A 23339-nucleotide genomic window follows, 5' to 3' on the forward strand; every position below is an offset into this window, starting at 1 on the left:
GCTATCAACTTCCATAACAAAAGATGGAAGTCTATTCCACCAATCAACCACCCGCTGGCTAAATGCAAATTTCTGCACATCTGTTCTACAATTGTCTTTCCTCAATTTGAATCTATGCCCCCTCAGGTTCTTAATCTGAGCAAGTGGAAGGATCCCATCAGCATTCAGCTTGCTCAACCCATTCAAAGCCTTATACATCTTAATCAGATCACCTCACAGATGCTTACTCTCCAAGAGCTGCAATTTGCAGAACTTAAGCCTTTCTTGGTAAGAGCACCCTTTGTTCCCCCTCACCAATCTTGTTGCTCTTCTTTGTATACTCATTCTAGCAACTCTACACCCTTCCTAAAATGAGGCCTCCAGACCTGTACTCGGTACTCTAGGTGTGGCCTGACCAATGCCTTGTAGAACAGGATAATCATCTCCTTGTCCCTGCTAGCAAAATTCCTAAATATCATTGACAAAACTCCATGACCTGCCCTGGCAGCCTGTCTGCACTGCTCAGTGAACTTCATATTTGACTGCACAATTACCTCAGGTCTTTTTCACTTGCCACTTCTCTTAGTGTAGTACCACATGGTACGTTTCTCTTGGGTTATTGCTACCCATATGCAGTACTTTGCATTTGTCAATGTCAAACTTCAGTTCCCACTTCTCAGCCCATTTGCACAACTTGTCTAGATCCAGTTGGAGTAGCATACTATCTTTACTGTCGTTAATAGTAAAGACAGTACTTGTGCTCGTTTCATAAAGATACTTCTAATAGGACATATAGAGCCATAAGGGATGCGTGCATGCGTGTGTGTTGCAAAGAACATGAGGAGATTGAGCACAAATTCAGAATTCTGATGGTATTAAAAGTGTCTCATCAAGCACTCAGCTGCACGTCCAACACTTGAACCCATGTCCCAGCATTGGACAACACACAAAGACTCCTCTGCAACAGAGATCCTTGGTCCCTACAGGAAGTAGCTATAATTGGTGACTTGATTAGCAAGGAAACAAAAAATATATTGAGCAAAAAAGAAAAAAGGGCAGGTTGGAAAAGACCTGTGTATGTCTGCCAAGGGCTAAGATAGATGACATCGTAGAGCAAATATCATCTTTAAAGGGCTGAGTTTTTTTTTTTTTTAGGAGCATTAGCAACTAAGGCCATATTGCTCCGGGAATATGCGGTGGTCATTCCCTGACCTTTCCGCATCCTCCGTATTTGGTGGTGACGGGCTCGAACCCCGGTCTAATCAAGAAGTGTGTGCTACGCACTGCTGCTCCTTCCCACCTGGCTATGGAGGCACCCACTTTAAAGGGCACAAAAGGTAATATTCTTGTCCATATTGGTACTAATGATACTAAGATCAGGAGTAGAGCAATGTTGAGAAAAAGTCATGAGTTAGAACTGAAATTGAAAGTGTCTGCAACCTGCCCAGACATGATAGGATGAAGTATATGATAAGAGCATTGTCAATCAATTCATTCCTGGAGAGACTATGCAAGGCTCATGAAGTATGATTTTTCTCAACATTGTCTGTGCTTGTTAATAAGCGAGACAGTTTTTACAGGAATAGGATACATTTAGCATTAGTAGAGGCATTTGATGCAAGAAAGCAAGCTTATGCAGCATCAGCCAAAAAAAATAACCACTTCCACTTCACCCCTCTGTTCATTCGAAATACCTGTCCAGCTGAGCCTTAAACTTATTTAGGCTATCAACTTCCACGACAAGGGATGGAAGTCTGTTCCACCAACCAACCACCCGCTGGCTAAAGGCAAATTTCCTCACGTCTATGCTACATCTGTCTTTCTTCAATTTGAATTTATGCCCTCTCAGGTGATTATTCTGAGCAAGAGGAAGAATCCCATCAGCATTGAGCATGCTCAAACCATTCAAGGCTTTATACACCTCTATCAGATCACCTCGCTGGTGCCTAGTCTCCAGACACTGTAATTTGCAAAACTTAAGCCTTTCTTTGTAAGAGCACCCCTTTGTTCCATTTAAATAGAAGGGGTGCAAGGATATTTTCTGCTGCTATCGGGGTAGTTTTAGGTCGCTCAAAATACTGCTAACTTGAGCAGATACACAGACTAACATCAGCCACAGGCAGAGGTGAAAGTGATTCGTGCGCTGCTTTTATTGGAATAAGCAGTAGCCTAGAAAGCAGGCAGGAACAGTGACAAAGCAGGTAGAAACAGTGCCAATCAGTGACAAATAACTAAAAATATAGCAATAAGCTGCAAGCGAGAATACGAAAATCAACAGAGTTAGAACCTACATTAGAAACACTTGATCACAACAGCTTGGCACTCAGAACCATCCATCATAATGAAGTTTTGGTAAACATTTCTTGAACACAGTATAGGAGTTTTTAAATCCTAAGGTATGTTATTTGATAATTGTATGCACTTTAAATAACACAATATATACATTACCTAACTCAGAGTTGTTGAGGGTTACAAACTGCATGAATTAAGAAAATAAATGGTTAGGAAATTGTATCTGAGCAATAGTGATAACTAACTGAAAATTGCAGAAAATATTCAATTAAAGATAATTTTAAAAAGATCAAAGGACTTTTTTTGTAGCACAAAATTGTATTATGAAATAATAATTGCAGAACTTTTGGAAGTGCAAATTTCCTAAAAGCTTTGATTATAATCAAGAACAGTGACTGGAAAACTCCTGTCTACTCCCACTTTCTCTCTCAACCTGATTTTATAGACTTCAAAAATTAAAAGTATAATTATTAATAATTTGTACTTTACCATTACAAAATTTGATTAATAAACCAAATCATAAAAATTATAACTTTTACAACATCTTTTTTTGAAAATTTTTCAAATTTTCAAATTTGTGAAACATCATTTGAAGTGAATGGGAAAATCACATGTCAATTTGTGATTTTTCAAATTTCATTCTTAAAGATATCAAATTTAATCAACATTTAAATTGAAATATGAAAAATGCATACTCACTTTCAGCTTCATTGGCAAAAGGAATATCAAGTGGCAATGGTGAAACATCTCTGGAATCAAAAGCACCGCCAAATACGTTGCGTATGTAATTATTCAGGTACCTATTATTAGAGTGAAGTGTGGAAGCAAAAATCAGCCATTACATGTTATTGAAACTATTCAGCATAAACAAGTTTCATGAAATACCCATTTTAAAAAAAAATGCAAGATATATCTGTAATTTTTAAACTTTCCTTTTCAATTCAAACTGCCATTATAAATATGATTGAAAGAAAAATGTCTCTTAATGTAAAAATACTAGTAATAAACTAGTATCTAAACATTAACATAATTTTTCTATTTGGATCAATAACAAACACCACCACCACAGTAAACAAAATTGAGCCTACAGGCTAAGTTTCATTTAAAAGATGGCTGGTGGTTGTTTTAGGTTTTTCTTAGTACATTAAACTATTTTGGTCACAGCACACTGGGTTCTATGATATTATTAAAAAAACAGGTTAAATTGATATAAGAAATGTCATTATGAATAACACAATAACAAGACAGGAAAAAGAAATCAATAACACACAAAACAGCTAGGCATTAAAAACAGGAAATGTATACTATTTTGTAGGCAACAAAAAAGATAACAGTTCTGAATGTTTTTTTTTTTTTTTTTTTAAGTATTGGGCTGAATTGGTGAGTTTGGTATCAATAAACACATAAGACATACAGGATTTTTTACCAGTTAGCGATGCACCCTAGCAGGAAAATTCTGTAAGTTAGATGCAGTACCACTACTGAGAAGCATTTTTTTTGTTTAAAAAATGTTTTTATCAAATTGGTAGTCTTGCTACAATAAAGCAAGAGTTTAAGTTGAAATTTGTTTGCTGAAAACGTACAGAAAGTCAATAACTTTGAGTAAATAAGTTTGAACAGTCTGGTTCTGTGATAGATAATAAGACATTTTTTCAGAAAAAATGTCCATGAGGATACCTCAAAATACTGTGCACATACAGAAAGTGATTATTTTTAGACCAAGTAAATCTGTAAAATAAACTGTCACAACAGTTGGGTTTACAACAAATATGCACTTTAAGCATTGTTCTACAAAGCTTAGAACTGTTTCCTTACAACATGCAGATGCAACAACTTCTGACTTCCACTGACAAAGAAAGGTGATTTGCCTTTTGTGATTCATTCCATCAAGATCCAGAAAACAACGCATCACTAACACAATATTTGAACAGCTGCATATTGCATACAGATTATCTTTATCTAAATACTTGAAATGAAAGCACTTTGCCTGCAGAAAGCTTAGACTATTTATTGCCAATAGTGCCTAAAAATCATTTTTCACAGATTTTTTTTTACTTCTTCAATGACTGAAAAATTAAAAATGAGATGGTACACAAATTGAGTATTTCTTATATTTTTACTTAAATTATTAATTTTAATTCATCAACTTTAATCCAGAGGAATTTGTAAAAAAAGGTGTTACAAACTGTCTACAAGGTATTATAAACTGTTATAAGAAATGCCATTTTGAAGACAAAATAACAAATACAATGCCACTATGAATGATACAATTGTAAGATACCTTAAACTGAATCTCAATCCAAACAAAGTAGTTATAAAATATCTAACAGAGTTAATGCTAGAGTAATAAGGTAAACCACTTACTTATAATCCTTATACCATCATAAAAAAAAAAACCTACGTAACAAACTATTTCTTATTTATAGTTACAGATAGATAATTCTTGGCTGGATACAGGTGCCAGAGTTATTTGATTGGCTAGAATTAAATAGGATTAGGTGTAGGTCTTCAGGTTCCATGATGATCTGGATTGTCTCAGGACTATTCTTTGAGACTTCTTCAGGTTATTGTCTGGGCTTTGTTTGAGTATGTTTTCTGCTGAGTTTCTTTTTTAATTGAATGAGACTGTTTTTGATTATGTGCTCTGGTTCTTAATTCGTTCAGTGCATATAATTTTCTATTATTTCAATCATAAAAATGCTTCTTTAAATAATCTTCTCTTATTGAACATATCTGTGGTTAAAACTGAGATTTGTAGGGCACACAATTCCTAGTGTGCCCTTCAATTTACAAGTGTAAGACAAGATCAAATTTGTTATTCTTCTATTGTCTTAAGTCAAATTTTTGTTCTTGTTTACACTGCCCAATATAGGTGTTATTATAACCTTAATGAAGTTAGTAAATGAGTTTTTGTTGCACACATCCCTGAAAATCTGGTTATTTGCTTTCTAATAATATTTGTTCAATTATTTCAGCTCATGTTATACTCTTCTTTTTTTTTTTCCCCCAACTCTGCAAGACACAGAAGTGAACATGAAAGAAACATTTTTTCCAACAAAATGGGACAAAGGCAAGACCATACATGACAAAGGCAATTATTCATTTACTGATGTAACATTTTAATGGCAGGGTCATTTCTAACTGACATCCTAGGACTGGGCAATATGAGATTGATGATCTTGGTCACTGTACTTGGCAGATTTAAATCCCTGTGAAAGTTCCTGAAGAATAGCATCTACAGGAATAATCCACATACATTGAAGAATTGGACAGTCTTGTTGGTTGTTGTTGTTGTTGTTTTGGTTTTTAGGAGCATTAGCAACTAAGGCCATATTGCTCCGGGATATGCGGTGGTCATTCCCCGACCTTTCCACATCCTCCGTATTTGGTGGTGACGGGCTCGAATCCCGGTCTAATCAAGAAGCGTGTGCTACGCACTGCTGCTCCTTCCCACCTGGCTATGGAGGCGCCTCCAGTCTTGTTGGATGGTCCTTCGATAAATTAAACTCTGTGAAAAAAACTTTTAAATTTCTTTATGTGCTTAACCTTTATCAATGATATCTTAACTGTTAACAGCACACCAATCAACACAAGCTTAAAAACTATAAATAAATAAAACACAATAGATGATAAATTACAGCCCTAACTTATGACCATCATTTAAATGCAAACAAAGCTACATAAGATAAACGGTATAATGTTTTCAAGAATGAACAACCTTTGAATATTTATCTTTTTTTCCCCTATCAAATGAAAAATGATAAATTATGCTGTATCAATGCTAAATAAGAAACTAATTATGAAATGCTGTCCAGGTACCTTTAATTTTCACACTATTCTAATAAAAGCTGAAAATGACTGCTTTGGATATTATTTTTTGTCACTTTCCTGCAACTAATAAGATTCATTCCATAAAATAACACTTTCAGTAGTTTAGCATCTATACTAAAAGTCCATCATAGTATACTTTTGTTCAACCAGTTCAACCAGTATGGCACAGAATCAATATCTAGGAAGCTCCCAAATTACATGTTCAGTATGCCCCTTTTTTGTTTAAGGCAATAATTTGATTTCTGATTACGATACCTTTTGCCATGAATAATAGCAATTGGTAACTTTTTTTTTTATCTATAACTTTAATATCATTAAAATTAGGTAAGTGTCAAATCTTCTTACTGAAGGCTAATGTTTGGTTTAATCTGTACATCCTAAGCACAAGAGTTTGAGCAGACCATGTTAAAAAACCTAGCTTTGCTTGAGAATTTAATATACTTCAGGAATATAAGTGTATATGCATTTTCCTATCAAGGCATTCATATTTAACCAATGAAGCTAACCTTTCCAAATTTTGAAAAATTTTAATACTAAAAATTTTATGAATCTATGCATACCAATTCACAAATTTCTGCATTAGAGTCTTGCTTTCCCCTTTTGTTCCAATTTCTCTTTTCACCAGGTGGTATGGATATAAAACATCAATTGGAAATTCCACAAAAACTGGACCTGAAACAAAGATAAGAGAGCAGAGCTATTTTTAATATAATAAATAGGAAAAATTAATTGTTTAATGTCCTGTTATCAGTACCACACATTAAAAATTTGAAATATGTACATAAAGAAAAAAAAAATATTACAATGCTTTAATAAATGCATAATTAAGAGCTCTCAAGTTCGACTGTTTCAAATTAACACAAAGACAAAACTCACAGCTGCATTAGTATAGTTAACTGTGGGTTGACAGAACTGAAAATATTTACTGAACCAATACTGACTTAACTATAGGGCACAATCATGAAGACTTTGCTGTGTGACCCCTATGGGGTAACTGCAAAAACTACCTGCAGAGAGAGAGAGAGAGAGAGATTCTTTTATGTTTCACTGTGCATTGGCAATATTCAGAAAACCAAATAAGTCTACTGCTGATTATTATGTTACATATTTACATAAAAATCAATTAAGATAATAAGACATAAAAATTGGGAATAAAAAAATTAATATATTTTGCACGAAGTAGCAGAAATCCACAAGTGAGACAATTCAAATGTAAAATCAAGCTTATGAAAATGAGATTAAGTCTGGAGACAATTTTTGAACAGTCAATTTATGACATATACAACCAACACACAAAGCTGATATTCATGCAGCCTCCTAAAAATATTGCAACAAAAAAAAAAAAAAAAAAAAAACGACCTTGTAAACACGAAAAAAAAATAATAACAACTATGCCATGACATTTCTGTATGTCAAATCTAAAAATGACAAAACACACCTGGTGTTCCTGACTGAGCAATTTTGAAAGCCTTTCTTAGAACATAGACAATTTCTCGAACAGTTCTTACAGATGCACAATATTTGCAAAGAGACTTGAACAATGATATTTGGTCTATATCTTGAAGAGCACCTTTACCCTGCAAAAAAAAAAAAAAAAACAGTAAATTTTTACATATATTATTGAAATTTTTTGACAAATAATTTTATTCTTTTCACCACATAACTCAATATAATACCTCTGCAATTTAATATATCATTAGTCTATTCATTCACTATAAAAGAATAACAATTATGGTCATGTATCCTTACTCAATTGAAAGGAGAAATTGAAAGAAGGTTTTACTGATGTGCAGCCATGGCACCATTTCCAATCAAGGACTGCAACCATACCTGTTCATATTTTTTAACATAGATACCAAAAGCAGGTGAATAGGATGGCATCTATGCTGCCTTACTATCTTCAGAATATACTTGCTGTGAATCTCTAAGAGTAAGAATAACTGAACTTGACTGACTGACTCGAGGCAGTGTTAGGTGGTTCGGAAAACTGCTAGCTTGGGGGGGGAGACAAAGACCAATAGATTGACAGTAGCCACTGGCAGAGGTGAAAGAGATTCTTGCACTGCTTCTATTAGAATGAGCAGAAGCCTGAAAAACAAGATGCATAGTATTTCAGAGATTGCTGGGAGCCATTGCGGTACAAGTAAACACATGGGTTGTGTTAGGGTAGCTAAGAATAGAAACAGGTGCAGGTATACTTGCGTGTACACCAATGCTAGGAGTTTAGTAAATAAATTTGATGAATTTGAGGTATTGCTCAAAACATCAAAGGCAGATATTGTTGGGATATCAGAGACGTGGTGTCACACAGATATAAGGGATGCAGAACTGCAATTTGGGGAGTACAACGTCTACAGAAAGGATAGACAGGATAGGAAGGGGGGAGGGGTTATGCTATTAGTTAAGAAACACATAAAAACCAAGGAAGTGAAGCCAGTCGACATCACTGGACAGTGCAGTGTTGAGTCAGTTTGGTGTGACATAAACATTGGGAGATCAAAATTGAGAGTAGGAGTGTGCTATAGGCCTAATGACTCTGATGAGTATAATAAGGAACTGTACAGGGAAATAGAGTGAGCCAGTAAATCAGAGAGTCTTATAATGGGAGATTTTAATTTCCCAGATATTGACTGGAATTTGGGGGCTGGTCACTCACACACTAGCAGGGCTTTTGTGGATTTATTGGATGATTGTTTTCTACATCAGCATGTTCGGGAGGCAACTAGAGGGAGTAATACTCTTGATTTGATTATCAGCAGTGATTCTTCATGCATTAAGAATCTGCAGATAAATGAAACACTAGGTGGCAGTGATCACAGTGTGCTGAAGTGGGATTTACTCAAAGAGGTAACTACCATTAGGGGTAAAGGGAAGGGTTATTGCTTCCGTAAAGGTGACTACGATGGACTGAGACAGTATTTAAATTCTATACAGTGGGACCAACTGATGATGTTACCAACAGCAAATTCAAAATGGGAAGCATTCAAAGAACTTATCTTGGAAGCTACTAGGCTTTACATACCAACTAAGAAATATTGTTCAAGGTTTAGGCCAAAATGGATGTCAGATGAACTAATGAGGCATATGGCAGAGAAGAAAAATGTATGGGATACTTACAAATTAACACATGACACAGAAGCCTATGATAGATACAAGTTGATATGCAACGAAGTTACAAAGGAGGTTAGGCAGGCGAAGGCAGATTACGAGAAATCCTTGGCAAGGGATGCAAAGAAAAACAGCAAAGAGTTCTTTACTTATGTAAACTCTAGAAGGAAGGGGATGAATCAGATTGGTCCACTTGATATTGATGGGTCAACTGTTGATGATCCTGCTCAGGTAGCTAACAAACTAAATGAATATTTTGCAGCGACATTCACACATGAGGAGTTATTCAGCAAGGGGAATGCCAGAGGTGTATTCAACTCTAGCAGTAAGCTACAGAATCTTGAAATAACTGGGAGTAAAGTGGAGGAGAAACTGTTGAAGATAAACACAAGAAAGGCATCCAGGGTGGATGGGATCTATCCAGTTATATTAAAGGAGGCAGCAAAAGAAGTAAGCAAACCCTTAGCCATAATTATGAGAGCTTCCTTGGACTCAGGGGAGGTACCCATAGACTGGAAATGTGCAAATGTGACCCCAATTCACAAAGGAGGATCAAAGGCTGACACAAGTAATTATAGACCTGTGAGCTTAACTTATGTTCCAGGAAAATTAATGGAGGCACTGGTTAAAGAAGCACTGCAGGATCATTTAGACAAGACTTCAGTTATAGCTCAGACACAGCATGGTTTTGTTAAGGGGAAGTCTTGCCTGACCAACTTGATTGGATACTATGATGCAGTCACAAAAGAACTGGATGCAGGGAATAATTTTGATATTATATACTTGGATCTTAGAAAGGCTTTTGATACTGTTGCACATGGAAGACTGCTACACAAATTGGAGCAGTGTGACATTGGAGGCAAATTGCTGCTATAGTAGTAGTAGTAGTAGTAGTAGTGGCACATGATGGAAGAAAGCAAGTGTAGGAGCTTATGCAGCATCAGCCAAAAAAAAAAAAAAAAAAACACACCATTCCCTCCAAATGCCTGTCCAGTTCCTCCTTAAATTTATTTAACCTATCAACTTCCACAACGACAGATGGAAGTTTGTTCCAGCAATTAACCACCCGCTGGCTAAAGGCAAATTTCCGCACATCTATTCTACATCTGTCCTTTCTTAATTTGAACTTATGTCCCCGTAGGTTGGTAATCTGAACAAGTGGAAGGATCCCATCAGAATTCAGCGTGCTCAACCCATTCAAGGCCTTATAGACCTCAATCAGATCACCGCGCAGGTGCCTAGTCTCCAGCCACTGCAATTTGCAGAACTTAAGCCTCTCTTGGTAAGAGAATCCCTTCATTCCCCTCACCAATCGTGTTGCTCTTCTCTGTACACGCTCAAGCAAATCTACATCCTTCCTAAAATGAGGCCTTCCAACACCGAACCCTGTGGGACTCCACTAATAACATTAGTCCACGAAGAGCAGCACCTATTGATTACCACCCTCTGTCGTCTCCCACTTAACCATCCTTTTATCCATTGTAGCAACTTACCCTTAATACCATTCTGCTCCAATTTGTACAGTAGTCTTTCTTGCGCAACAGTGTCAAAAGCTTTCCTGAAATCCAAGTATATGATATCAAAATTATTTTTTGCATCCAGTTCCTTTGTGACCACATAATAATAACCAATCAAATTTGTCAGACAAGACTTTCCCTTAACAAACCCATGCTGTGTTTGAATTATTGCTGCAGTCTTGTCTAGATGATCCTGCAATGCATCTTTAACCAGCGACTCCATTATTTTACCCGGAACAGAAGTTAAACTAACTGGTCTGTAATTACTCATGTCACCCTTCGATCCACCTTTGTGAATTGGGGACACATTTGAGGGGGAGAAGACAGAGAGTGGTAATCAATGGACACTGCTCATCGTGGACTAATGTTATTAGTGGAGTCCCTCAGGGCTCAGTGTTGAGTCCATTATTGTTTTCTGTATTTATAAATGATATTGATGATGGTATATCAAGCTTAATGTCTAAGTTTGCAGACGATACAAAGGTTGGCAGGGTTGTCAAGGACACTACTGACACTATGCTGCTGCAACAGGATCTGGAAAGGTTGAGCAGATGGGCTGAGAGGTGGCAAATGAAGTTTAACATTGACAAATGTAAAGTACTACATATGGGAAACAGCAACCCCAGAGCAACGTATCAACTCTGTGGTACTACACTGACTGTGGTAGAGAATGAAAGGGACTTGGGGGTGGTTGTGCAGGCAAATATGAAGTTCTCTGAGCAGTGCAGACGGGCTGCAAGAGTAGCTCATGGAGTATTGTCAATGATATACAGGAATTTTTCCAGCAGGGATAAGGAGGTGATTATTCCATTGTATAAGGCAATTGTCAGGCCACACCTAGAGTACTGTATACAGGTCTGGAGGCCTCATTTCAAGAAGGATGTAGAGCTGCTGGAACGAGTACAGAGAAGGGCAACAAGATTAGTGAATGGAACAAAGGGGTGCTCTTACGAAGAAAGGCTTAAGTTTTGCAAATTACAGTGTCTGGAGACTAGGCACCAGCGAGGTGATCTGATAGAGGTGTATAAAGCCTTGAATGGTTTAAGCACGCTCAATGCTGATGGGATTCTTCCTCTAGCTCAGAAAAATCACCTGAGAGGGCATAAATTCAAATTGAGGAAAGACAGATGTAGGATAGATGTGCGGAAATTTGCCTTTAGCCAGCGGGTGGTTGGTTGGTGGAACAGACTTCCACCCTTGTGGTGGAGGTTGATAGCTTAAATAAGTTTAAGGCTCAGCTGGACAGGTATTTTGAACGAACAGAGGGGTGAAGTGGAAGTGGGTTTTTTTTTTTTTTTTTTTTGGCTGATGCTGCATAAGCTTGCTTTCTTGCATCAAATGCCTCTACTAATGCTAATGCTAATCTTACCATTTTTATAATGTATAAATGAGCTGGCATGTACTCTATTCCAAAACAAACCAAATAAGCACTTAATTAATTAAATATATAAATTAGTATATAAACAATGATGTAATTTTCCTCTTCTCAATTAAATAAGATTAAATTCATAAAAATCAAAAAGACGATGCTACAATATTCATTGATCTTTTTAACACTCAACACTGAATAGCAATGTTGTGTTTTCAAACACAAATTCGTTTGCTTGCTCCTAAAATTTTCAAAAAAGGGAAGGATATCTGTAAATTATATTAAACTCTAATTAATCAGTGGAATTAAGTAATTAATTAGAATTTAATCTAATTTACATATATCCTCCCCTCCTAGTGGATGGAGTTCAGCAAGAATCCAGAAATGTAATCTAACTGTATATTTTAGTATTCAAAATGCTTGAAAGGGTTTGTACCTAAAATTTAAATATAATTTCATATGGTAATAATGTTTTTCCTTCAAATATGTTTTGTAAACTCAATATAGTGATTCATTCATTCTTTCCTTTCTTTTTAAAATTAAGGATTACATTTATTTCTTTATTAATTTTCTTTATTATTTATTAATCTTAAATATTCTTATAATGGCATGGTGCACAGGTATCAAGAAATGCAAATTCGTGAAATAATAAGCACTGCAACTTACATGGAGTGTAATCTGCCTTTAAATTCTTAAAGAATTACAGATATTCTCAGATGTTTTGTGGTACTTTCTATACCACTTCTTCAATTACTGTAAAGGCAGCATAACTGGTAAACTATGGTAATTTCATTTACATACAGTTGTTAATTTAATTAAAAATTTCTTACTTGTTAATATTTAGCCTTTAGCAATTATATGTGTAATAGATCCTGATTAGTCAACAGATAGCTAGTAGCACACATCAGGTAAAGATTAATTTTAGCAGTTTAAATTAATCTTTAATCAGTTAATAATTTAGTTAATAAGATTAAATTGAATAAAATTAAACTTAAATAAAGAGATAGTCATGAATACTTACATTCCAGTAATCCTGTCCTTATGACACCATCAGCCTCACATATGAAGACAGTGGTTTATTTATTTTTTTTTTTTTTTATGAAAACCCCAAACATAAGAGGTATTAGAACCAATAATACTTAGCACTGTGCCTATGCTGAAGGTTGAGAAGATGAAAGAAGATATTTGTTGACATTAGACATTAATTTTTATAGAATGTGATTTTCAGGAAGTATATATATGAAGGAAGGTTGCCCCAGAAAATAGAAGCTAAATAGATAAATGAGGAAGAAGAAAAGTTTATTCTATGAGTTTGAAGCTGGACAGTAAAAGGATGTTGATTGGTTGCAGCATGTGTTCGGACTGCTTTGGAAGAGAGAGAGAGAGAGAGAGAGAGAGAGAGAGAGAGAGAGAGAGAGAGAGAGAGAGAGAGAGAGAGAGAGAGAGAGAGAGTGTGGGAATTATAGAAGCCACTTCAGAAGAACAGGGCCCATGGAAGTATCTACAGAATAGGCATGCAGCAGAAACAGAACATCTACAAATTTTGTATGAGAAAGAGAATGGAGAGACTCTGTTAGAGATGAGTCATTAATTAGCCTAACTGCACTCTTTTGAATAGAATCTAGAAGCCTGAGAGAGAAAGGTTTTTGGGGGCACTGCCCCAGATGTGGGAACAATATTCCACAGTAGAGCAGATTTGGGATTTGTACAGAGTGAAGAGATGTTTGGAAGAAAAGTAACATTGAGATCAAAAGAGAAACCCAGTTTCTTAGTTGCAGAGGAAGCAAAACAGAAATACACATTCTTGTCTAGAAATTAGATTGTCATTGAAGAGCAGAAGAATCCTTTTTTGGATTCTTCTAAGAGAGGACTGAGTTTTAGAAGGATTGAAATCAACTACGTTATCTTTGCCCCACTGGAGAATTACTTGGATACCAGCATTTAAGCAATTGTTAGTGCATATTCTAGAAGTTGAAGCTGTTTGTGAAAGAAGGATGTTTCTCAAACTGGAAGATGGAATGCAATATGCTATCATCAGCAAAACTATGGTTAGGATTTCCGGTAAATGGCAGGTCATTAATATACAAGAGAAAAAGAGTGGGATGGGAGAAGGAATTGAACCTTGGGAAACACTGGCATTAATGGAGAAATTAGAAGACAGAGCCATCTACCATCACTCACAGTGAGTAGTCAGAGAGACAACTAGATATCCAATTACAAAAAATCAGTTCACAAACCATAAGATGGAAGCTTATCTATAAGACCTTTATTCCAAACATGATCAAAAGCCTTTGAAATGTCAAGAGCAACTGCCTGAGTTTCAGCAAACTTTTCCATTGAATCTGTCCATAGATGGGTAACATAAGCCAGAATATCACCAGTGGATCAACACTGATGGAATCCATACTGGCAATTGCTAATCAGATGGAAGGTTTCTAGATAGTATAAGAGTTGGGGGTTAATTGATTTCTCCATTACTTTAGAAAGAGTTGAAGTAAGTGCAATGGGACAATAATTGGATGGGAAGGATTCGTCACCCTTTTTAGGAACTGGCTGGTTGTGAGCAAATTTCCAAGCAGAAGGGAAAAACCTGTGGAATAAGAAAGTGAAAATATGCAACACAGAACAGGAGTAAGCTCAGGAGCACAGGATTCTGAGAACATGTGGAGAAATACTATCAGGACCTGGTGCTTTGTTGGCATTAAGACTGTTCAAAATCCTTCGGACATCCTTTAGATGGAAGACCACAGGAGGCACTGAATGGAGTGTACTGGGAATGGTGGGAGGTGGTTTACAAGTTCATCAATACATGAACTGGAAGAAAAGTAGGATGCTAGCAGGTCAGCTTTATCATTGACTGAAGTGACAACAGAACCATCTGATTTTGACAGAGGTGGGAATAGATATGGGCAAAACTTGCAGCCAATAGCTTTAGTAACAAATCAGAATGCTTGACTACTATTTGGACAAGAAGCAAGTTTTTTACATTTAGCCTGTTCAAAATCTAGTTTTGACTGATTAATAACTGCTTTATAATTGTTGTGAGCTTTGGTGTAGGCAGAAAATGAACCTGCAGATTTGGATACAAGCCAATTGCAATATGCAACTTTCTTATCTTGAACAGTCTTAGCACATTTATTGGAAAACCAAGATTTAGATAAAGGATGAGATTTTAAGGTGGAGTGTGGAATAAAGGATTTCATCCCTATAAGAATAATTTCACTGACAAAATCTGAGAAAACATTGACATTAGTAATCTGACAAGGAAAAGAAATCTTGCAGATCATCCCATTTTGCATTCTTATAATGCCAAATAACATGAGGTTGAGAGGTCACGAGAGAAAGGTTCCACTGGAGAAGAGACCATCACCAAATTGTGATCTGAGATGCCTAAAGGACTACTCACCTCGACCACATACTTGGAAAGGTTACTTGTGAGAAAAAGATCAAGCAGCTGACCTGACTGTGTAGTTAGGATTGTTTGGTATTCTGGTAAATAAATGAACAATTTGGTTAACATAAAAATGATTTGTATTAAAATACAAATCATTTTCAAATGATCTCACCTTCCAATTTCATCTTTCCAATGAAATTCCCTGCAATTACTACTTTTGTTACTTTCAAATATCACTTCCTAAAATAATAATTTTATTATTTATTTAAAATTATGTCATTACCAGATAGCTGTTTCAACAGTACTGCCATATCATCAAAAAAAGGATTATGACTGATGTATATAAACAGGATTAGTTTAGTGTCAATAATAAAAATCTTTACATGATATCTGACATTCAATGAATATAAAGAGTTGTTAAATGAAGCCAGCAATCAAAAGCTTGGATACCCATGTACAGAATATACTCCTGCAGATTGTAATCATGCAATTTGTACATGTACAAGAAATAATAGAGATAATGCTGATCCTATTTTCAGATACCACATAAAAAAGTTTTGGGGGCTTGCTGCCATCTTTGCCACACATGCTCTATGCATATTATATGTGGTTGGTTTTTGCCAACCATATATAATATGCATTATATGTGGTTGGCAAAAACAAGAAATGTGAATGTCATTTTAATTCTCTAGTGAGCATGTCAAAAAAAAGAATAAAGCAAGCAAGCTATAATCAATATTTTTTTGATTTTTGGGAAAAAGAGGCAAAAATAAAAATGATGCACTTTATAATTCTATTCTTTATTCAAACACTATATTGGATAAAAAGAACAAATAGTGTTTTAGTAACAGAATTCAAGTTATTCAAAAAAGAAAGAAAATAATTATTTTCCAACTATTTTACTCCCAATTCACAGTGACATGAAGCAAGGGAAACTGAAGCAGAACCTCTGCTTGCAGAAATTCTGCAAGAAAATTACATGTGAGTGGGTAAATAGCATATTTTTCACATGAATGTGGATTCTGATTCTTTAGAAATTTTTTTTTTTGGCTCTACTTCTCCAATTAAAAAATAATCAATGATGCAAATTGAAACTGAATACCATACTGGGGTTGATTGGTTGATTTTGACTTTATTGGCGCAAAAATGACACCAAGAAAAACCATACTGGGGAAATATAAAAATTCCCACTGACATAATTCTAATAGATATTTTAATATTTATATTTAAGCAAGGATGGTGAATACAATTCACCAGCAGATGCCAGCTGCTGGGTAAAATTTGTGACTAAATTTTGGTGGGGTGCTGTGGAATGTTTGCATCATGATGTCAGAATGCAATTACAAATCTTTGGTTGTTTTCTGATTGTCATGTATGAGTAATACAAGCAAGCTCAACTTGTTTCTGATACCAATACGGTTCTGTCATGCATCTGCAGTTAGCCCTTGCGAAAAAAGAAAAAAAAAAAAAAAAAAAGTTTAAAGGTGGAATTTTAAATGTTTTTAAGCATATACGCTAAATTACACCTGGAAACTGACTTCTGAACTACACTGTACCTAAAATAAATAAGGATAGTTTTAAAGAATAGCATTATGATTGCTCATATTATTACTGAACAATTAGGTCAGATTTCCATAAGTTGCATTCAGTGTAACAACTTATGAGAAAAGAGGGATTTCCATGTTACTTCCTCGAACTACATTTTAAAATTATGAAATAACTTACTTTAGTTAGGGTAGCAGCTGCTCCACCCAATAAAAGCAATGGTGATTCTGCCATCTGAGCATTTTTAATAGCAGTAACTGTATTTGTTACACCTATTATAGAAGGAAATTTATTACTATTTATTATCCAAAATTTTAAATATAATTTCTTAAACTTATTATATTTAAAAAGGAAAGAAAAAAGAATTTAGGCACTAGTTTTTTTAAAATAAAATATAAATTTCTTTACTTTCTTAGGAAAAAAAAAAAAGTACAGAAGGTTATAACCCCAGTACAAAAATTTAGAAGGATTTTACAAAAACAATAAAAAACTACAGCATAAGTACTGGCAGTTAAAAGAATAAAATCGCAAAGTAAAAAAAGTCCTGAAGTTAGTTCAGTGACAGGTAATGCAGTGAGGTAAACATGTCAAAATGATGTTGCCGATACAATTTTGAATTGCTTATTATAAAATGAATATCATTTATCTAATATAATAAAAAACTGAGATTTGGTTTTTTTTTTAATTTGTGATTTTGTTTTCGAAATGATTTTAGCAAAAAAATACTGTTTTTCTTTTTTGAAAGAATATTATTTCATTAGTTTCTCCCCCACCCCATTATACTGTTATATTAGGGGGGGGGATTTTAAAGTTCATAACTGCTGGTTAAAACCATAATTAAATATATTTTGTTTAATATGACTGTAAATTGCAATATTTACAAGTTAATAACACATAATAAATATTTTCTAACACAAGAAAGAAAAAACACTTTGTGCACTTTTAAGACAGTTTCTTCCAAAAATTTAGTCTGTTAGCATTAACAGATTATAATAATCTCTCACAAGTAAGAACAGATAAAATTTAGAATTCTAAATTTTTTAAACTTTCATTGACACAAAGTTTTCCGAACAGTGCAGACACAGACTGCTAGAACAGCATACAAGTTCTCATTTTAAGAAGGAAGTCGGATTCTGGAAATTCTTAGATAACTCAGCTGATGAACTGATCAGGCACTTTGACCATTACAGATGAAAGATCCTTCATCATAAAGAGAGGCAGTGAGAGTAAGGCTGAGCAGCATGAAATTAGTAAATGTATGCAGAAAAGAGCAACAGATTAGCAAAGGACACAAAAGGGTACTCTTACCATGAAAGGCTTCAGTTCTTCAAACTGCAGTGCTTGGAAACTAGCCATCTGCTAGGAGATGTGATGGAAGTATTATGGCTCTAAATGTAAAACTAAATGCCAAAGGCATCTTTACTCTTTCTTGGACTACACACATAAGGGGACATGGACTGAAATGTGTTAAGGGCTTCAGCCTCAGGCTGCGAGAGATTTAGACAACGTACAAGTTTGTGCAAAAGCATCACATTAGTACGCAGCTAAACTATGAATTAGCACAAATACACAAAGGCGGCATCATTTAAGTTATACCTCATATTGTGAATACCTTCACGACACTACTTATTCAAAGTAGTGCAATATCATGGCAACCCGTTGTGAGGATATTCACAAAAGGATGGCTGCAAGATAGATGAGCGAAATTTTGCTTTCAGCCACAGTAATTGGAACAAACTACTAAAGACGACAGACGAGGTAGGTAGGTTTTTTCTTTTCTTTTTTTTTCTTCTTTTTTTTGATGCTATATAAGCATGTTCCCTTGCATTATGTACCACTACTAATAGTAATACTAATAAAATGAATTGATTTGAACTCCTGATTAGGACAACTAAAAGTGGACACATAATGTGGCTAAAAGAAATGTGTGTCATTTATAAACAGGAGATGATGAGTTTCACTATGATAAATATTATGTATTTAGTTAAAAACGGGCAGTAAATGGATGGATATTGCACAAAACAGAAGGAAATAGAAAGTTGCTGGAGAGGCTTTCATGCTAGTGGATTGAAAATGGCTGATGATGATGATGTCATGCTTCTTATCAAAAGCAGCTTGAATGCAAAAAAAGCTTTCCAGATTCTGAACTTATGCATACCAGAACAGAATCTGCATGGTGGGAAGTAGTTGGATGCAAAGATAAAATGACAGTGAAGGTATACTACAGACCAGAAGATTATAAAAGGTATGATGGGAGCTTCTAGATGCAGATAGAATGGGCAAGAAAGTGTTAATGTCTTATTATGGGTGATTTAAATTTACCCCTTATTGACTGGAATAAATGGGGAGGAAACTCACTATGGGGAACAAAATTTTTAAATCAACTAGATAATTATTATTTGCATCAGCATAAGGAAAAGAATATTCTAGATTTGATCATTACCCAAGAAACAGACGACACCATAGCATTCACAGTGCCTGAACCATTAGCAGGAAGTGATCGTGCAGTATTTAGTATCGTGCGGAAGATGAAGAAAGAGGTTGCAACTGTTAAAGGTAAAGCCATGGAAATTGATTTCAATAAAGGGTACTATGACAGATTAAGATGCTGCATAGCTTCTATCAACTGGACAAAAAGCAGAAGGAGAGTTAATATGTTAGAATTACAAAATATTTTAAAACCAATAATCACAGAACCGATGAATGCAGTTATATTATTAAGAAAATATAGTATGAGCCAAGATGAATGAATATGGAGCTGGCCAGTCAAACAGAGCACAAAAAGACAACATGGGAAAGTTACAGGGTAATTAAAAGTACTGTTGCCTATAACAGCTACAATGAACATTGATAGTACAACATAAACAGTTAGGTTGGCAAAGACTAAGTATGCGCAATGACTGGCTAATACATTAAAGAAGAATAAAAATAATCAGATCAAATCCTTATTAAATTAGCATTGAAAATTCTTAGATAACCTAGCTGATGAGCTGATCAGGTACTCTGTATTGATCATTAATTATGATCGATACAAGTACCTGACACTGATAAAAGACCTTAATAGTGAGGAGAGGCTGTGCAAGTGAGACTGAGCATTATGTAATTAGCAATGCTGAAATTACATAATTGTGTTAGAAAAACTTTCAAGCTTAAAGACAAGAAAGGGCTGTGGAGTTGATGGAATACACAGAATAATTTTGACATGGTCAGCAAGAAAGTGCAATGAACCATTAATATTAATTAAGAAGTCATCATTGAGACAGAAGAGATTCTTTGGACTGGAGAAGTGCCAACATACTGCCAATACATAAATGCAGTTTCAAGAGCAAAGTGGGTAACTGCAAACTGGTTAGTCTGACTTCAATGTTAGGGAAAATCATGGAGGCAATGATAAAGAGTGTAATACATGGACATTTCGACAGAAATGGAATTCTGAAGGATACACAACACAGTTTTGTTAAGGGGAAAATCAAGTTTAACTAACCTGGATAGCTATCTTACAAAGCTACTCATGTGCTGGATTAGACAATTTTTACATCATTTGAATTTAACAAAGCATTTTACTCAATCCTAATAATAAGTTACTACATAGCCCAGAACATGTTGAGAACATGGGCAAGATTCTAAAAGGGATTGTGGGGTGGCTACAGTGTAGAAAGTAGAGGGTTGTGATTAATGGTTACTCTTCAGATGGAGCTGACATTAGAAGCAGGATCCCTCAAGGATTGATTCGGGGACCAATGTTTCTGATTTTCATGAATGACACTGATAAAGAGATAGAGGGCGTGATGTCAAAATATGCAGGTGATGTGAAGATTGGGAGAGACTGGTTAATAATCAGTGCCAAGCAGTGTTCCTTCAGGGAAACCTGGATAGGCCTCGAGGATGATAAGAAAAGTGGCGGCTATGTTTCTCCCAAGTGTAAAACTTTGCTGAAAAATTCAGGTCTTATGCTTGGGGAACAACAACCCAAAAATAACTTATACACTTGGTGATGTGGAATTAAAACCAGTAAAGTAAGAAGAAAAGGATTCAAGAGTTACAATATGGAATGACATGAATGTCTCCAAGTAGTGTAAACAGGCAGAAAGGACAGTCTACTGTCTTACTGATGATTTTTTGAACATTTGTTGGCAGGATTATGAGCTCCCTAAACATATGTTTAGGCAGATCAATCCCTTGGCGCCTCCATAGCCAGAAGCAGTAGTGCGTAGCACACGCTTCTTGATTAGACTGGGGTTCAAGCCCGTGACTACTAAATACGGAGGATGCGGAGAGGTCAGGGAATGACCACATATATCCTCAGAGCAATATAGCCTTAGTTGCTAATGCTCCTAAAAACCAAATAACAAACAAACAAACATCACAGTCTCACTATAAGGCAACTTAGGAGGGCACATGGAATTCTGTGTCCAAGGACATAGACTACACAAAAAAAGACACTGAGATTCATGAAAGGGCCCAAAGACAGGCAACCAATTTGCTCAGACCAGCAACTGGATGGCTGTCTGGGGAATGGCTTCGATTAAGTGGGCTACAGAGCTTGGCAACCAAGCACCAAACCTCAGTAGGGACCTGAATAAGATCTATAAGGGTCTGAGAGGAAATAATAAAATGAATGGAGAATGTAAAATTTTTTCTGTTATGATTCCAGAACTAGAAGTTATAAATTCAAATTACATGAAAAGAAATCAGACTGGATTGTAGGAAGTCTTCTTTTAGCCAATGAGTTGTTAATTACTGAATAATTGGGTAACTGAAACTGACAGCTTGGGTAACTTAAAAGATCAGCTAGATAGTTACCTACATGAGGAGGGAAACACAGAAGTAGTTTATTTTCTTTTTATTTTCTATATATTTTAATTTTAATATTTTTATTATTAGTTTTTACTTTTCGGCTAGAGCAGCAAAAGCCTGTAGCTTCCTTACCTTATTAGACATGTAGTCATAGTTAATACCAGGAAAGTCTGTTGTGTGTTTTTTTTTTTGCTTCCAAAAAAAAAGGGCATTTTTTGTTGGGGGCAATTTGTTGATGTCAAACTGTTGATGTCTTTCATTACTGCTGATCAGATTTTATGTTATGGCTGGAAATGTTTTAGAAAATGCCATTTCTTTAATTTTAACAAATATTTGGAGGTATTAATATTATTATTAGACTGGTAAAATGATGCAGGAAATTGACTGTCATTCATCTGCAGAAAAAAAAATCCCCCCAATAACTTTTCCCTTCACCAAATAATCATCCAATTCCACTTTGAACTTCACTAAAATCTACATCTTGGCAACTTTACAGGATTTATTTCAATGATCTACAATATTTTCCACATATCTTAACATATCCCAAGAAGTGTTATTACTTTACAGTCACCATAAATATTCCACAAGTATTTATGGTATTCAGTACTTTTTAAAAGTAGTTTCATATTTTCATAACATTCTTTCACATTTACAGCATGTGATTCTGACTTCCAACCTTGCATCCAAACCATAATACATACACCTTTTCAATTAATGTAGTTAAACACTTGCTTTAGGGATTCTGAAGGCATTTTCTCACATGCAACAAAATGACTCAAGATTATTATTATATTTTCAAGGCATTATGCACAACATTGAATAGTTAACTGTTTCTACAGCACACCAAAAAAGAACAGCTAAACACAGATCAAAAACATAAAACAGTCACTAAGAAAGCATTAAGACATCCACTTGGATATGATGTGGCAATTTTGAACCAATCAATGCAAAATGACAATGGTTTAGCGATATCTCGAAAATTAACCAACAGCTCTGTACTTGATACTCTGCACACCAAATATTTTTTGGGATGTCATATTTTTATTTTTTCTTCAAAGAAATGTATGTATTTTTTTTTAAAAATGGGTAATGAAACAGGTTCAGTAACATTTTCATAATTAGGGCATAAAACCACACCAAAAAATAACCCAACTTTACATCAAAGAGAAAATTAGTGTTGTACAGTTTTCTTTACCAAAAAAGCTAATTACTGTTGCTGTCAAACATTTGTATATATTCTTAACATTCGAAAATATTGTTTGAAAACCTTATGCATCTCTACATTCAATTTCCATCTTTGAGGATGCTTTTGTTCCATTAATGGTAGCAGCCAACAGTTAGCCATCAAGGCTTGGGCTTATGCTCACATTTTAGATAACAGTGTTACCCAAAGGTGACTCTTGTTGATAATATCTTTTTTAACAAAGGGCATCACCAAAAGGCTAATCCTGTCATTTGTCAAGTGTGAAGTGTCTGCATGACAGCTGTTTCAAGAATACTAGTCTCA

The 23339-nt window shown here is 35.2% G+C and overlaps 1 protein-coding gene across 2 annotated transcripts in view; it reads right to left on the bottom strand.

The window, feature by feature from the left end:
• Positions 1 to 23339, bottom strand: part of LOC150086117 (2-hydroxyacyl-CoA lyase 2-like) — a 167190-nt gene that overhangs the window by 100644 nt on the left and 43207 nt on the right. For both annotated transcript variants that reach the window (XM_090374390.1, XM_090374391.1), the window contains exons 5-8: positions 17216 to 17307; positions 7541 to 7679; positions 6663 to 6774; positions 2971 to 3071 (exon numbers count right to left, since the gene is read on the bottom strand). In XM_090374390.1, the coding sequence (XP_090230516.1) occupies positions 2971 to 3071; positions 6663 to 6774; positions 7541 to 7679; positions 17216 to 17307 (444 nt within the window). The remainder of the gene's footprint in view (positions 1 to 2970; positions 3072 to 6662; positions 6775 to 7540; positions 7680 to 17215; positions 17308 to 23339) is intronic.

The sequence above is a fragment of the Mastigoproctus giganteus genome, chromosome 5 (assembly GCF_048544385.1).
Source record: "Mastigoproctus giganteus isolate SK-2022 chromosome 5, ASM4854438v1, whole genome shotgun sequence".
Taxonomy (NCBI): domain Eukaryota; kingdom Metazoa; phylum Arthropoda; class Arachnida; order Uropygi; family Thelyphonidae; genus Mastigoproctus; species Mastigoproctus giganteus.